Source organism: Festucalex cinctus, chromosome 20 (assembly GCF_051991245.1).
Source record: "Festucalex cinctus isolate MCC-2025b chromosome 20, RoL_Fcin_1.0, whole genome shotgun sequence".
NCBI lineage: Eukaryota > Metazoa > Chordata > Actinopteri > Syngnathiformes > Syngnathidae > Festucalex > Festucalex cinctus.
In genome coordinates, this window is record NC_135430.1 from 19911431 (window position 1) to 19929053 (window position 17623).

The window sequence follows — 17623 nt, forward strand, 5'->3', positions numbered from 1 at the left end:
GGAGTGCGCATCAAGTGTCTTAAAACCCAGCAATCTGCCCACTATCGGACACAAGAAGTTAAATGGCGCAGATGAAGGGAATTCAATTGACAATTTGATGACGCCATTCTCATGTGGATGTAAAAAAAACAAAAAAAAAAACCAACCGCTTATTTAATCACATTATTTCCAACCGTTACCCTACTTTTGATTGTTTGCTTGCATTTTCCACTTATACTTCCATACTTTTTAGCCCACATTAGGACTCACCACCCCCACAGAATGACATAAAAAATGTGACATTCTGAGGGGTTTTTTTTGTTGTTTTTTTTTACGCTGATCAGAATCGTCGCAGTATTTGTTCCTGTTCTGAGGTGGTGGTCACCAAGAGTGTTCATTAAACACATTAGCATACAAATGTCCGGTAAATATGGGACCCGTAAGGAGGTAATGCATTTCGAGATGATGTACTGTAAACACACACGTGTGTCCAAATCGTCCATATGGCCAATATCTCCCGTCTTGTCCTTCCTTCCTGCCACATTAGCGGCCGCTGTATAAATAGAAGCCTACCGAGCAGCCACGAGAACAAAGGTTAGATACACAGAAACGCAAACACACGCACGCAAGCACAATATGTGGCCGACTTCAACGGCATTGGCAAGTATGACGAGAACATACTCATGCTGACGGATGGAAGGAGGAGAAGGAAGACACAAACGGGTCTATTTATCTGGGTAATAGAAGGGGGTGGGTGTGATGATGCATGATCAAGCGAAAGCAATCATGTCATCATTTCTAAAAAGGTAGAAAATCATCCTTCCCCCCCCCCCCCCCCCCCACCACCACCACCACCATTGCGCTTCCTCACCTCAATCACCACCAGTGAAAAGATAAAAGATTTAAAAGAGGAACAAAAATAGAATAGTTGGAGAAGTATGCATAGAGGAGTTTAGTCTTGGAATTTAATTGTTTTTTTTTTGTTTTTTGGGTACTACTGTTATGTACAAAAACACAATATTCTGCTTTTTATTTTATTTTTTTAAATCAAGATCACAATTTTTTTATTTTATTTATTTTTAACTCTTTGACTGCCAAAAACGTTTAATGACGTATTCTAAACTCCTAACGAATGCCGCCAAAAGCGTTAATTTACGTTTATATTACGTTTTTTTTTGTTTTTTTTTTCTCTCAATGGGCAGCACAACATCTTGTACAGCGCTGCCTTGTCACTAAACAAAAAATATTAGAGTCAGTCACTGTTGTGCAAAAATCTTTTCACAAAAAAAGCTTGTTTTTCTCTTAATATTTTTGTATTTTCGCTTATGTCACTCCAATGACCTAATTTCAAATGGTGATTACTAAAGAACGGAATAAGGTAGAAACATACTTTTTTTTTTCTCATGAAAGAATGGAATCCAATCTTTCATATGGTATCATCCACCATATTTATGTCGTCATACGGCACAATATTCTGTTTGCTTTGAAATATGAGTGAAAATGCTCCAAATCGGCTGGCACCGTTGGGTTTTTTTTTTTTGATAAAGTTTGGCAGTCAAAGACTTAACATTGTGAGTTTTTATCCAGTATCGGGAGCTCCCCCTGTCGTCTCGTATGTTTTGGCGCCGGTCGTTTGTCGTACCCATCAATACCTGAGCCGTGATCGGGCGTTACGTGAGCGACTGTGATGTCATTTTCAGTTGACAAGTGGCAAAATGGCCGCCGCCTTAGATGGTTTAAAAACGGCTGCATTTTGCTCCATAACTCATATTCCATAAATGCAATATTAACGAGAACGTCATGATTAGACTATAGCGGGGTCACATATAACATATTATTGTCAAGAAATGTTTAAAGGATCAACAAATCAATTATACCAAACTTCTGTGATTGTTTGCGAAAACATTCAAATTAATAGACATTGTTCAAACACACTGAAGTGTCCTTTAACTCATTTGCTCCCAATAACGTGTAAACTCGTTTTTTAAAATGTAAGTGTCCCAAAGACGTATTTATACGTTTCTTTTGTTTGTTTTTTATGCTAGAGCACACAGCAGGCTTTGATGCAGCCTCTCAACTGCAAAGAACGGTTACAGAAATGGTAGCTATTACACAAACGGCCAGCGGGTGGCAGCAGAGCAAAGGAGATCAACCAGGGCCATCTTGAAAAAAAAGCTAAATTACTTTGAATTTTAAATAGATTTGTGAAAACTGATGAAACTTAGCTCTCTTCTAATGCTAATTGCTGCAAAACGGAAACAGATAGAAACATACTTTTCTTTCCTGATGAAAGAAGAGACTAATCTTTCTTTTGGTAGGTTCCATGCTTTTATAGCAATTGAACACAATATTCTGTGGGCCTTGCAAAATCAGTCAAAATCCAGCAAAAAAAAAAAATCACAAGTGAGCATATCAGAGGTTATCTCGGCTCTAACGATGGTGTCGCCACACAACCGCGCACACTCCGGCAGTACTGGGCACGAGCACGTTCGGGGCTCCGCACGCTCTAACTAGGTGTAAATACAATAACAAGCCTGTAATTAAGTGAGCATGATGAAGTTAATGGAGATCGGCCATCGTGTCGGCCGCCTACATGAATATTCTATTAGGCTGGCGGTGGCGGGCAGCTGGAATAGCAGTTAATTTAATCACCACTCGGAGCACGGGGGAAACTTCTTTGTGTGAGTGTAATTGCACAGAATGAATAATTGATTCGACAATCGCACCCACGGACGTGGACATGCCGCAGAAAGGAACGGGGGGGGGTACGAGGAGAGGGGAAGGAGGGCGGAGAGAACGGAGGAAAAGGACGGGCAAATGCAGAAGCCGGGTAAAAGCGACCGTTAGAATAGTGCAGCTCAAAGACAATTTAGTTTTTATCAATGCGTCAAAATTACATTACATTACGGCTCACGCGCGCAATCACCGCGCCCACGCTCCCGGACGTGGGAGGGGAGGGAGAAAAAGCAACAAGATGCAAAGACGGAAAGTGACAAGAAACGACTGGAACTCGTCGATATGAGAGATGCCACGGACGGGCGGCGTGTTTTCAGGAGCGGGCGCATAATCTATTAGGAGCTCTCCCGCCGCGGATGAAATTACCGCCATGTTTTACTCAACCGCAGCAATCAGGCACAAAAACGCCACGCACATGTAGATAAGACGCTCTCGTTCAAATCGGCGAGCCATTCGACTTCAATGCGCTCTATAGTGCTTGTTGAGCATCTGTAACAAACAAATCCGCACACATTCGAATGCAGCTACAACAAAATACTACTGAAGTTGAACTACACTAAGCATCGCTCTAGTTCGTCTGTTCGATTGTAACCATTACATTAACTCATTTGCTCCCAAAAACGTATAAATACGTTCTATTCTAAACAATACCATGGTCCCAAAGACGTATTTATACGTTTTTGTTTTTTTTTATGCGAGAGCATACAGAAGGCTTTGACGCAGCCTCTGAACATGATAATGTAGCTATCACAAAAACGGCCAGCGGGTGGCAGCAGAGTATAAGAGATCAACCAGGGCCATGTTGCAACAAAGCTGTTTTGAAATTTAGCTATATTCTAATTCTAATTGCTGCTAAAGGGAAACGGATAGAAATAGACTTTTTATCCTGCTGAAAGAAAAGACTCTAATCTTTCTTTTGGTAGTTTCCATGTTTTTATAGCAAAAGAACACAATATTCTGTGGGCCTTGCAAAATCTCTCAAAATCCAGTAAAACAGCCAGGAGCGAAAATGAAAATGACTGGGAGCGAATGAGTTAATGACTAAGATCCTCATGTGAATTAACACTGCTTTAAAAACTTATTACCGACTACTCTTGCTTTGGTTCTGGATTCATGGTTTGGGCTGTAGACCAGCCCAAACCATGAGAAATCCCAAACTGTTTGCCTTATCTTTTCAAAGTGTCAAAAATACAAAAAAAAAAAAAAAAAAAACCGCACTAGAATAACTACAACACATAATTCATTGAGTTATTGATTTTAGTGTATTTAATAACGTTGGACAATGTTGAATTGGCCCCTGCATACTTCATTTTTTCTGTATTTTTTTCTGTATGTGGCCCCCCCCCCCCCCAAAGGAAAACAGTCCAAAAGGACACCCCTGCTCTTAAAGCAAGTGTTTTTGACCATCTGCACTAACAATACAATCAATGTATTAGCATTATTAAATGTCGGCTAAGAAAAAAAAGAAAGAAAAAAAAACTACAGCGCATGCACACGATCTTACACAAAAAGCACCCTACACGTAGAGTATAGAATTGTATGTCTCATCCCTGTTATCTCCGCAATGTGGCCCCTGGGTGTGTAATGCAGTAATATGTGGTATTACGGCCACAGGACGGAGGATAACACTTTAAAGCTATACTTTCTATCAGCATGAAGGTGTTTGTGTGTGTGTTCGGGAACAATGTTTTGTTTTTTTTACAGACATTTCTTGAACCCCAAATGACTGTCAGGTCATTATCACAAAGACACAAGTCATGGTTATCCTCTTCAGCGCTTCTACAACAAAGCGAATGAAGGCGAGGTCTTAAAGGTGAAGGTGTTTTCAAGGACAATTCTGGCAGCAAATAAGAGATACTTGATCGAAACATTAAAACAGTGTAAAAAAATAAAAAATAGAGTGCTACATCCAATTTGTTTGAAAACAAGGTTGTACTGTGCAAGTTTCTATCATGATACAGGCATGGGAAAATAACACCAAACAAACGTGTTGAAGCAGAGCGCCAATTGAGGGTAGTAACTGATTTGAAGTGCTACCAATTTGACACACTTCTGAAATAACATTTTCTCCAATTAATGTACAGTTATTTATAACTTTATAGCTAGAGTTAAATGGGAAATTAGAAACCTTTTTATGGAAATATTACATATTTGTGTTTGTCTAAAAAACATTTTTTTTTTTTTAATGAGAAAAAGTGCATAAAAGCATACAAACTTTATGCTTCTACAGTTGGATCAGAAGTTCTTGAATATTGAAATGCTCTCAACTCAACTTTATTTATAAAGCGCTTTAAGAACAGGCATTGCTGTATACAAAGTGCTGTACATAAACATAAATATCGGTTGTGCAGTAAAGAATAAGGTAACAAAACAAGAAACAAAGCAAACATTTTGAAGTGCGTATACAAGTTTTTTGTTTTTAACAAGTAAATACATTTGACATCAGTAAATTAATAAGAAAGAAGAAAGAAATGGACAAAAAAATATTGTACTAATTACTTCAACACTTAAAACAAGGATGGTCCCTAATGTGTTCAGTTTGAGTTTTTTTTAAAGCTGTTACTACTACAAAATAAATAAAATTTTATATATATATATATATATATATATATATATATATTTATTCTATTTATATTATTATTGACCTATCATATGCCCAAAAAATAATCTTGATTATTCCACTTTTAAACTTTTTTTGTTTTTTTGGACTATTACATATTTTGTTTATTCCTAAAAACAGCATCTTTTTTATGACAAAAACAGCATAAAATTATTATTATTATGGCTTTTTTATTTTTATTTTTTTTTTTACAAAAAAAAAAATCTATAATTAGATTGGAAGTTATTGGAAAGATTTGACATGTTGAAAGTAAATATATATATATATATATATATATATATATATATATATATATATATATATTGTATTAATTATTTAAACACTAATGGGAACCATTAATCTTTCCTAATGTTCACCAATTGGTAAGTGGCTTCAATAAGAAATTACTAGTAAATATTCATTATTATGATTTCTCACAATAATTCTACACTTTTTTTTTTTATATTAATCTCTGCCAATTTTCAAATAATCACATCTCCAGCATTCCTTGAAAATCAACAATGTCCCATCACTGGTATGCTTGGGGACCACCAAGCACCACCTTGGTGACCCCTGATTTAGATCATGGGAAACATTATTGCGCTTCTCATTTGACATCGAGTTCACTTTTGTAAAATGGACATCTTACGGAATACGTCGCATTACGTTGCATTGGGAGTCACAATACAAGAGTGAACAAAAAAAAAAAAAGAGCAAGTGGCCGCAAAGCTCAGCAAAATAAAAGGGAGGCGAGTCAAGAAGTGATTGGCGATGATTGCTTGCATCTCGGCTTCGACAAAAATATAATAAGAAAGCAGAAGTGCGGGGGCTATAATCACGTTAGCAGCCCCGCACTGGTCGTCCAATCCCTTTTATTTTAGCGCCTTCCATCATCTGAGTGGTCATCTGCTGATTACAAGTTATATTTACCTCTGCTGTTTCACTCCTGGCTGCCACACACAGCCCTGGCATTCGGGCATACATACATAAATATTGCATCAAATAAATAAATCACTCAGTGGAGCGGCCCTTTCTAATCAAGTGACATCAATCAGGGAGAACTATGGCTAAAGAGGCCTTGTGGCTTCCGCCTACCGAGCGTACCCACAGACTTGGAGTAGCGTCTATTTGAGTCCAAAGGGGGGGGGGGAAATATACGCTCCATGTCCCATTACAGGAGAAGGGCTATCCTTTCTTCAGCGCGCCCATTACTTCCCCTATCATTTCTCCAAATCTAAAACCTGTTTTCAATCAACACAGCCAAACGAGTGCCTGTCTAAGAGTGAGAGCGAACGCGGAGAGAGCGGGAAAGGTGGACAGTGAGCGAAGGGCTGAGGGAGAGCGATGGAGGGCTCTCTCCGACGTTCTCCCGGTGATTGGAGCATTTTGCATTCTGTGCGTGTGCGTGATTGAATCCGTCTCCTAAATTAGGGCTGTTGACTCGAGGAGATGAATGTCCTTAACCCCCCCTTCCCATGTACAATGCCCATACTTTGGTGTGTGTGTGTGTGTGTGTGTGTGCGTGTGCATGGGGCAGCAATGATGAATATTTGAATTGCAGCCTGGGTAACCGGCTTACTTTGAGCCATTGATTGTTAATGCTATGTTACATTTACAGTATTTGTGAGCAAACGTTGATGGGGGCATTAAAATTCAAACTGCACTTTGACTGCTTTGATTTCAATTTTCACTTAGCAGAGTTCTAACACCAACAGCAAAAATGAATAAAATATCAAAGCATTTAGAAAGTAATACATACTACACATGCACCAAACTTTAGAAAAAAAAAATAAAAAATCAGCTCCATAACATGGAGGGCGTTCTGACCACAGCTACATTAAATTGTACATTTACACAAATTTATATACTCAAAATGGTTTTACTTAGTCACACTAAAAGGACAGTAGATTTAGTGCCAAAAAGTGGTGAACTAATCATTTTAAAAACCAACATTAATTTAAATAATATGCAAAAAAAAAAAAAAAAGATTCTATTACAACAACCTACTAATTATATTGCATAGGTCGCACCACGCCTTACAAGAGGCTGACATTTTTTTGCCGCCATCTCTTTCTGCTACGGATGCCGAAAGGAGAAGAACTTCGCGAACCTCTGGTGGTAGTTGCAGCTAGCTTGTGTTGGACCCCAAATGGTCGACCACCGTTTAGCGCTCATCTTACACAACTAGGGCCTGCAGTCGTCGCCAAGTTCTGTGATTTGGGCTCACATCATTTGTCTCCCTCCACTTGGCTCTCACTAGCTTTGCTAGCTTCTCCTTGCTAGTTGCTGTCATTAATCGTTCCAGCTAGTTCTTGCTAGCCGCTCTTGTATCAAGTGAGTCGCTAGCTGCTCTTGTTAGCCACTCCAGCACATTTTTGCTAGCCGCTCCTGTTAGCCATAGCCACTCCAGCTAGTTCTAGCTAGCTGCACTTGTTACTCCAGATAGTTGCTCATTAGCCACTGCAGCTAGTTCCTCGCAAGTTGCTCGTTAGCCGCTTCACCGAGTTCTTGCTAGCCACTCTTGTTAGCAGCTACAGCTAGTTATTGCTAGCCGCTCTTGTTGGACATTCAAGTGAGTTGCTAGCTGCTCGTTAGCCACTCCAGCACATTTTTGCTGGCCGCTCTTGTTAGCCATAGCGACTGCAGGTAGTTCTAGCTCGCTGCTCTTGTTACTCCAGATAGTTCTTCCTCGTCACTCATTAGCCACTGCAGCTAGCTCTTGCAAGCTGCTCATTAGCCGCTTCACCGAGTTCTTGCTAGCCGCTCTTGGTAGCAGCTACAGCTAATTCTTGCTAGCCGCTCTTGTTGGTCATTCAAGTGAGTTGCTAGCTCAAGCACATTTTTGCTGGCCGCACCTGTTAGCCATAGCCACTCCAGCTACTTCTAGCTAGCTGCTCTTGTTACTCCAGATTTTTTTTCCAGCTAGTTCGTGCAAGCTGCTCGTTCCGCTCGTGCCGCTTCACCGAGTTCTTGCTAGCCGTTCTTGTTAGCAGCTTCAAATAGTTCTGGCTAGCCGCTCCAGATAGTTCTTGCGAGCCACTCCAGATAGTTCTTGCGAGCCACTCCTACTCGCCGCTAGCTCCTGCTCACCAGGCTCCTCACTCCACATATGAACTCTTTCACGACCAGCCATTATAGAAAATTTCTAAATTTTTAATACCCACGCGATATTCCATCCATCCATTTTCTTGACCGCTTACTCATCACAAGGGTCGCGGGGGCTGCTGGCGCCTATCTCAGCTGGCTCTGGGCAGTAGGCGGGGGACACCCTGGACTGGTTGGCAACCAATCGCAGCCCACGCGATATTATGTTCAATAATTATATATAAGCCGAATCTACCAAATGACAATAGAATACTTTTTTGCCCCGTCCCGTTCTTTTATAATTAACAGTAGAAAAATAGGTTTTCCAAAATACAGCCATTTCTCCGATGGACTCTGAAACTGTTTTTTTTTTCGTATAAAATGGGGTAGTCCTGCTACTTATATACACAGGTGCGTATATGTTGAAATTAGAGCTCAGACTGGTCCCCAAGTCTCTGCTCCCAACCGCGTTGACTATTTCGGAGGTTGCCGAATATTTCTGGTGCATCGCCCCCAGTGGCCAGAAGGTGGCTGTAATGCACCAAAAGTACCCGCCAAAAGAAAGTAGAAGAAGAAAGGGCGGATTCTCAAAAGTGGTTTAGTTGTGATTTTTTTTTTTTTTGTCTTACCTTTCTCGTCTCCCTGTAGTAATTTGGTCACTGCATGATCCCAGTCGAAGATGAACCTGTAGAAGCAGATCTGGTTGTACAGGGCCTTCTCCGAGTACTGCAAACAGATCCAAACAAACCCATTAAAAAGTTTATGAGAAAACGCTGAAGAAGAGCTCAGTTCCTCTGTGTGAAGCAACAAATTTGCTTGTTTTTTTAATCTTTAGCGCAATTAACCGGGGGCGGATGACAATGAGCGACACTGAGCTGAGCAAGCGGAGGAGGGTAAAGATAGAAAGAGGAGTGAGATAAACAGAATGAGATACAGATGCAAAGAGAATGAAAAGAAGGGATCAGGACGGAAATATCCTCCCTCCTAATAGTTTGTTGTGATAAGCCATTGTGAGCCAAGAACGCCAACAGCCGAGGCTGTCAATTTGATTAGCCATTATACTGCATGTTTAATTGCAGTTATTGGATCGTCATTTCCCCGCTACGCTGGAGAGGCCACGCTAAGCCACGACCCCACACCGACGTCAGGTGTGTGCAGAGTGCTTTATTATTACCGCCGGGGAGGAAGAATCCCCCGACAATTCCCGCGTGTCACCGCTGGAGCGTGCGCGTACCCATTATACCTGCCAATCGGCCGCCGGCGTAATTGTAATTTCAGTTTTTACTGCGGCGGCATAATCAAGTGGCAAGAGTGTCTAATGTAGCTCCGTGCCAAATATGATGAGTGTGTGTGTGTGTGCGCGTAAGGCTGACGGAGGTGTTTAATGGCCGCGCATGGAACGCACAGCTGTTGACCGCCGCTGATGCGCTGCCTCTCCAACAACCGAACCATGCGGGGGCCGATAATGGAGCCTCGCTATTGGTTGCCAAGGTTGCGTAAGCGCCAGTCGCACGCCATCTTCAAACGAAGAGTAAACGCGAGCGCATACGCACGCACATTCAAACGATATAACGCTGATTGCGGGCGAGCCAATTGTTACTTTCTGATTGACGGACAGGTGTCAAAAAAGGCGTGGCTAAAATATTACAGGGTTGTTATTGAATTTGTAGCACCTCGGCCCCACCTTTTCTTCGGCATGCGCGCACGTACGGCCGCCTCGTCACTCGCCGCTTTGTTCCCGCACTGACACCATTTCAATTTGCTCCACAAATCTGCAGCATTTTCAGCCTGACTGCCTAAGGAACAAACCAGCTGTGAAATTGCCTCTCTCCCGGGAGCGCAGGAGCCCCCCCCCCCAACACCCTAACACCCCCTTCCTCGCCACGTCGTACCCCCTTGCTTGTCTTTGTCCCCTAGTGACTCAACCTCCCGCCCGCCACCAGAAATGCATGCACAAACAACAGATGAGAAAAAAAATTTTTAAGGAAAAATATGAATATTAAAAAAAAAAAAAAAAGAGCACTCAAGAATCGCTTGTCGTTGTAAATAACCTGTTGCCATCATTCGACACATACAATCTACAAAAATCACTATCCATTATGGGTAAAATTTTGTTTTGCATTAAAGTGGATTACAAACCATTTTCTCCAATTAATGTTTATCAACCAATTATTGTTTATTTAGTGATTATAATAAAAAAAAAATAAAAAAAAAATTAAGCAATTTCACCAATCCTTTTGAAACCGATTCTCCAAATGATTATTAAATTAAATTAAATTAATATTCAATTATTAGGGATGGGCTGACTTGCGATCATGGACTCAAATTGAGAAATTAGAAAAACAGATATATTGCCGTTCATTCATGCAATTTTAAGGAAAATGCTATATGGAGATTTGTGCAGGAGATGTTTCTTTAATTTTTTTTTTCTTTTCCCGAGAGATGTTTCTTTAAAATGATGTTGGACCATTGATAAACAAGATCGTGTTACATCCGGTTTTCACCCAGTAAACCTTGCATTCAATCCGAGCACACAACATCACCAGTCTCACGAGTGCAGCTGTGAGAAGCACCACGCCAACATACATTTTCCCTCAGCTGTAACTCCAGCGTGCTTTACAGCTTTTTTTTTTTTATTTTAAAGATGCAATAAGCGTTTATTGCCGGCCAAGCTGGCCGCGCTGATCAGCTTCACAAGGCACGATAATGAGTCAATATATGTAAATCTTTACTAGGCAAACACGACGGGAAACAAAAGCATTTAACTAGTGCTCTCGCCCGCAAGCCTCCAACCATTCAGTGGCGGTAATTTCTCTATATTGAAAGGCATAATTGCCTGCTATTTGAAGATATTCATGCCCAATTTTTGAAATTAATTTCAATTGGGGAGAAATGTAGAAATGTCAGCTCCAGTGAAAGGGATTTGATTTCAATTATCCTCACTCAAAGGACTGTGATTTCCAAATACACTTAAGCAAAATTATGACAAGAATTTTTGTTCGGCAAAATTCAGTGTTTAAAGAGCGATTAGGCGATAATGGGGCAGCTTTGAGGCGGCGCTGAATGCAGCCGTCTCCCTCTGAAAGGCACTCAATTATCTCTGATTGCTCCCGCTATAATGTATCAAATAGAGATACCTGCTATTGCCGTAATTTGTGTGAAAATTAACACGGTGCAATTTCCACTAGAGGGAAAAAGGGAGCTCTAATGGGCGCCTGAGCGTACATCAATAAAGTGAGAGTGGGGTGGGGGGGGGGGGGGAGAAAAAGGGATGCGGAGGAGGAGAGAATAAGTGGGAGAGCTAACGAGGGAGGGGAGGGGAAAAAGTGAAAAGAAAAGAGCAGGGGCAAGAAAGCGGTGAATAAAAAGGGGAAAGAAAGGGAAAGTCAGGAGCGATTTGAAACAGGGTGTGGAAGAAGAGGCTATTTGAGTTAAGCGCTGCGCATGTGGGTGGGTGGGTTGGTTTGCCAGCAATGACGGGAACGGCAGAAATGAACAGCAAGGGAGAGAGGAAGAGAAAGAAATTTAATTTACTGAAAATATTACAAATTGCACCTGCGCATAACTCCCCCAAATTACCAACCAATCAAGGCAGAGTGCCTATTACTCGCCCATTACATGGAGATCAGATCACACTCGGGAAACTGTGTCCAGCCAGAGAGGGCGGAGGAGTAAAAAGGCATGGATGGAGAGATGGATGTGGAGGGAGGGAAGAGAAGTGAGCAGAAGCGGCCCCCACTGTCATGGCAAATGTACCGTGATGCTAAACAGGGGGGGGGGAGGGAAGGACCAAACAACAAGTGTATTTACATTCTGCTGGTGGATGCGTCAACAAGAAAACCTGATTGTGTTTCTGGCTCATCAATCATGAATTATATTAACAATGCTATTATCTACACTGATATAGTAGATTACTCTAACATGAAAACATTGAGAAAGTGATAATGCGGCAGAGGGGGGAAAAAAAAAAAATGAGATTCCTTCAAACATCACAGAATACATGGCTGACATTGGTCTCGACAGCCGAGTGAATTCTATCAATTGAAAATTAACTTTCCGATGGTTGCTTGCCTCAAATCGGCCTAGATTATTTTCCAACAAAGGAACAAGTAAATAAAAAAAAAGTACAAAAGTTCAAAATCTCCCAAGAGAAGTCAAGGCAGAGGGAATCAAGTCAATCTTCAGACTTAAAGCCTAATGAGCATGCACTTGAACAGTCATCACAATAGCGATGTCGCTATAGAATATTTTTAGAATTGATTAATCTATCAATTACTTAATTGACTAATCTGATTCATTTTAATCTTTCATTAAAGTGTATTACGAAAGTATTTTTGCCCTGATTACTGTTTATTAACCAGTGACTGATGGTTATTTTCTTCATATTCATATAGCAATTTTAAAAAAAAAAAGGGGGGGGGGGGGGGTTGATGTTGTACTTTGCTACCGGTTTGGTCATTGTTTTCTAAAGTAAAAAAAAAACAGATGTTTGTAAATGTCTTATTTTGATAATAATAATCAATCTACTTTCATGAAAGACTACATAAATCAAAGAACAATTACTGTTGATATGCTGAAATCAGAAGATTTTGACAATTTAAAAAAAAAAAAAAAAATGGCTCCCAACGATAGATGGATGGATGGACAAGCAATAAATGAATCTATATTACAAAAAATATACATACAGTAAATGTCTTGGTCTGATAGGTTAGTCTTATGCTAAAATAAAGGCAAATGAACCATGAATGAATGTGAAAGACAGTTTATATACACCAATTACAGTTGTGGGTGGGCAAAGGGACCAATTACTACAGTAAATCGGAATAATCGACAGCTAATCAATTCTAAAAGAATTAGTTTGTGACAGTTCTACTGAATTTCACTAAATTCAGCCCTATTTAGGACATCTTGTTTTCAAGCTGTTCTTGTTCACAACAAGGAACAGCTAATGCTAAAGTTAAATGTGAAACTTAGCTTGGAGCCAGAAACGTGTAGTATGAATAAGACTTGACCAAGGAATAATGTGCATTCTGACAAAGTATATTCTGCCATTAAAAATGTTATTGAACCTGTTCAACACCCTTCGATGTTTAGAAGACACACTGGAGAAATGTTCATTTCGGTTGATAGCCAAGCACGTTAGCATGTTAAGCTAACTTGGGCCAAAGAGGAGATGCATTTATTCAAAACGTTCTTAGAATAATGCGGTCACTGTCAACAGTGGATAAACAGTAGCAACAGTACTGAAGCTGACTGTCTTCCTTATCGTTGGCCTTGCGAGTAAATACGTAATGACAAAGTGTGGCGCTAAACGTGAAGCTCGGGAGACGGTAAAAACGCAGCGAGTCTGCGACGCTTGTGGTGGAGAAACGATGGATGAGTGAGCGCGGGAGAGTTTTTATTCAGCCTGCAGTTTAAAGTGCCACAGGCCTCAGGTACACCAACAGCCTCCTAAGTGGCTACAGTGACAGCAGAAATTGGGCTTCTGGGTTACAATCTGTCGCCACAGAGTCACAGACCGCATAGCATTGAGCGCAGTGGATTTAAAAAATAACAAAAAACAAACTGACAGGAGAGTTAGGGCAACGGTTAAAAAGGAATGGCACAGACAGACTGGACAGTCACACTCAAGTTAAGAGGGAGAGTGTTTTGAAATCCAGTGGTCAAGCTAACAAAGTGTTCAGAAGGTTGCTACCAGTTCCAAAAACACGTGTGGAACCATAACAACAACAATGTGGCCCGTGACAAAAATGAATCTGACACTCCTACTTTAAACGGTCCATGTGGATGAAGTTTTGAATTCAGGTGATATCAAGTAGCAACGTGACAGCGTTTCCACAAAATGGACATTTTGACATCACGTCTTATTATATGCCGGCGTACTTAATGAGATGTTTGTCGACGTGGAAATATAACATTTGATCCGCAGATGTGTGTATTCTGCATATCGAGCCTTTTCAGCTCCACAGCGCCATCACCTGGACACATCCGCCAGTTATTACTCGTGGTGCAACAGATCAGTGTTAATCCGTGGTCGGTTCTGATTGACTTTTTTTTCCCTCAGAATATTGCCCTCAAAACCTAAAAAATAAAAAATACGCTGTCGGATTTTGCAAAATAAATGAAGACAAAGCACTATTTTTTTTTTTTTGCTGATCCAAAAAAAAAACAAAACAAAAAAAAAACGGCTCGATCCGTGGCTCAAATGCATGACCTGACCCGAACCGTGACTTTTGTGATCTGTGTGCGGATTTGTGTCTCAACCCAAAGAGTGACGAGGGGTGCTTGTACGTGTGTTACCTCGGGCCTGAGGGTCGCTCTGCTGCAACTTGGGCAGATGGGTCCATAGCGGGAGAAGGCAATGGGCAGGCGCCTGATCCTGTTCTGACAAGCCTGGTCCTCACACACCAGCCAGCCCTTAAATAGATACACACACAGACGGTACACCATCATGGACACTTCTGACGGTACTCAAGGGCAAGCAGTATTTTCAACAGGGTGCAGATCTAATTAAGTTGTATAAAAAGAGAAAATGCGACAATATGAGCAGTTGGGCAACACAGATTTCAGAAGGGTGTGTGTTACTATGGGCTGAGCCCTTTTATTTATTTATAAAAAACTATTGTATGCCTGAGTCTTACTCTTGGCGTCAACACATTCACTGCCATAGACGGCTTTAGACGTCAAAGACTTTTTTTTTTTTTTTTTTACTGGGCTGGCAGTGAATGAGTTAAGCATGTCATGAAATTGTCCCACTCCATTTTTTTCTTTATCTGGTTCATTCCTGCATGACAATTTATAGATTTCCAAAATATAAACAGCTCACTTAAAAAAAAATTTAAAAAAAAAAAGCGCACGAGGCAGGCCCGTTTACCACAGGCGGTGGAATTTGAGATTGATCGGTTTATTGTAAAACGAATGCGACGATACAAGAAGGAGTATGTGGAATGCCTGCTGCACACAGTAGACATCATCCCCAGTTTGAGGTTGAAAAGTGCCGCTGCCTCCAATAATGGTTATCATAATTTGGCTTGGAATGAGATTTGTTCAAAACACGGTTTTAGAGAAAAAAAAATCCAATATATAAAAAAGTAATAGTAAAAGTCGTGACTAAGAATAAATTGTTCAAACATCAACATTATGTGGAAGCTGCTTCCATGACTTTCAATTCATTTTTAAAACCAATTAGGTTCCTTGAATTTCAACATTTTCCCCAATTGCTTCAAGAACACAGGATCACATTTTGAAAACAAAAACAAAAAAAAAGCACAAACTCACCCACAACCCTAATAAGCAGTATACAAAATGGATGAAAAGATAGAATAGATCTTTCCTTGTGCACTTGCCAGACAGGCAACAGTGTGGGCACCCACAGTTAGGACCCCCGCCGGGTTAAGTTAGTGACCCTGGACAGGTGCTGTGGCCTGACCATCTCAATAGGTTTCTTACAAGCAGCCCACCCACCCCCAATAGCGTCTTATGCCCTGTTATTACTAAATGGGGAGGGAAGGGGGGGGTTAATGCCCAACTAATGACAGAGCGTAAGAACCACAGTCATCAATGCCCAGACTTCCTTCTTCCATTCACTATTTCCAAATAAACCCCCTCAGCACCTGCAACCGCAACGCGCCACCAAAGTGGTGACTCCAATGGACCGAAAAGTTAATAAATTACTGATGCAATGATGCAAATTTGATTCCATCTATAGATTAGATTGATAGACAAAGAGACGGACGGAAATGTGAAACAAGGAATTCATGAGGAGCAAAAAAGGTGCGCGGGGTGCCGTCTAATCAAGGTATTTTGCCGGCGTTGGGAGTGGAGGTGTACACGTTTGACGTAGGCGGCATAAAGGCCCATAATTGCATAATTATATGAGTGGATACATGACAGACTGCATGCAGACGTCAAAATGACTTCTACATAATTTAACTAAACAAGGCAAGAACAGGACGCGACAGGTAACTGCTCGTCAAAAACCTTCCGGTCCGCTGAACCTCTTTCAGTGGTTGCAGTGGATCACTTTAAAAAAATAATAAAAAAATAAATAAAAAATAAAAAAATAACTCATGTTCTGCCATCTTTCAAAAATAATTTGGTCTTCCATTTTAATATTTGAACACCCTTAGACAAACAAGGCTCAAAACAACTGTTCTTTGTGGCACAGTTTTTCTAATCAATCGACGGTCGTGTACTGTAACATTTCATTTCCGGTTTCGGTCCTGTTCGCAGTGCAAAGTAGTGGAAAACACTCTTATTCATTTGCTTGCTACTTTCCTCCTCAAATTTCAAAGTGTAGTCTCCATATTAAGGCAGATAGAGCCAAGATTTATGGGAAAAAGTGTAAATCTTCTCTATGTAAATCTTAGGTTAGCTTAGCAATTAGCAAATTAGCATGACTTCTGTGTCTTTCCTCGTCATGAGAATGATACTTGTCAGAAATGTAGCTTATTTGCCATTACAAAGACAATTCTAGCTGACTTAGGAACGACTCCACAACATGTTAAGCCACACGACGAGCCAGCCGGAGCTCGTTGCTAGCTAGCTGGTGATGCGTAAAGTAGCACACGCTAAAAAACACAGCTGGGTCAAAAATAACCCCGGTCAAAAATTGGATCGACTTGGGACATTTTGACCCAATTTACTGGTTGGTTTTTTTCCTCGAGAAACAGGTGCCATTAAAGGTTATTTTAGTTAACTAAAACTAATGAAAAAAATAAAACTAAAATTACCGAAATAAAATAAACGAAAACGCTTTTTAAAAAAACGAAAACTAAGTGAAACGTCATTTTATGTTTACAAAACTAACTAGAATTATAGCAATCCTGTCCTTGGTTTTAGTCTTTGATAATTAATTGAATGCATGAGCCTGAATTTGATTTTTAGTAATTTATTTTGATATCAACCGGAATAATGACGTTTGAAAGTATGTCACACGGACGTGACGTCATCTAGCAGCAGCCAATAGAAAAGCATGGTGTTTTTTAAATATTGCGCACAAGTAATACACATTAAAAAAATAAATAAATAAATAAATAAATACTGATACTGAAACTAACTAAACTAAAACTAAGCATTTTTTAAAGAATTAAACTAATAAAAACTAACTAAAATGAAAAATTGCAAAACTATAATAACCCTTGGTTTATGTACTGGAGCATTTTTCTAAATATGCAAAAGCACAAATAAAATTATTTGTACAATTTTTTGGACTAAAGACAATTT

At 40.3% G+C, this 17623-nt stretch overlaps 1 protein-coding gene across 3 annotated transcripts in view; it reads right to left on the minus strand.

Moving 5' to 3' along the window:
- The window catches only part of pola1 (polymerase (DNA directed), alpha 1), a 45092-nt gene that overhangs the window by 1110 nt on the left and 26359 nt on the right, over positions 1-17623 (minus strand). For all 3 annotated transcript variants that reach the window (XM_077509742.1, XM_077509741.1, XM_077509743.1), the window contains exons 35-36: positions 14699-14815; positions 9028-9124 (exon numbers count right to left, since the gene is read on the minus strand). In XM_077509742.1, the coding sequence (XP_077365868.1) occupies positions 9028-9124; positions 14699-14815 (214 nt within the window). The remainder of the gene's footprint in view (positions 1-9027; positions 9125-14698; positions 14816-17623) is intronic.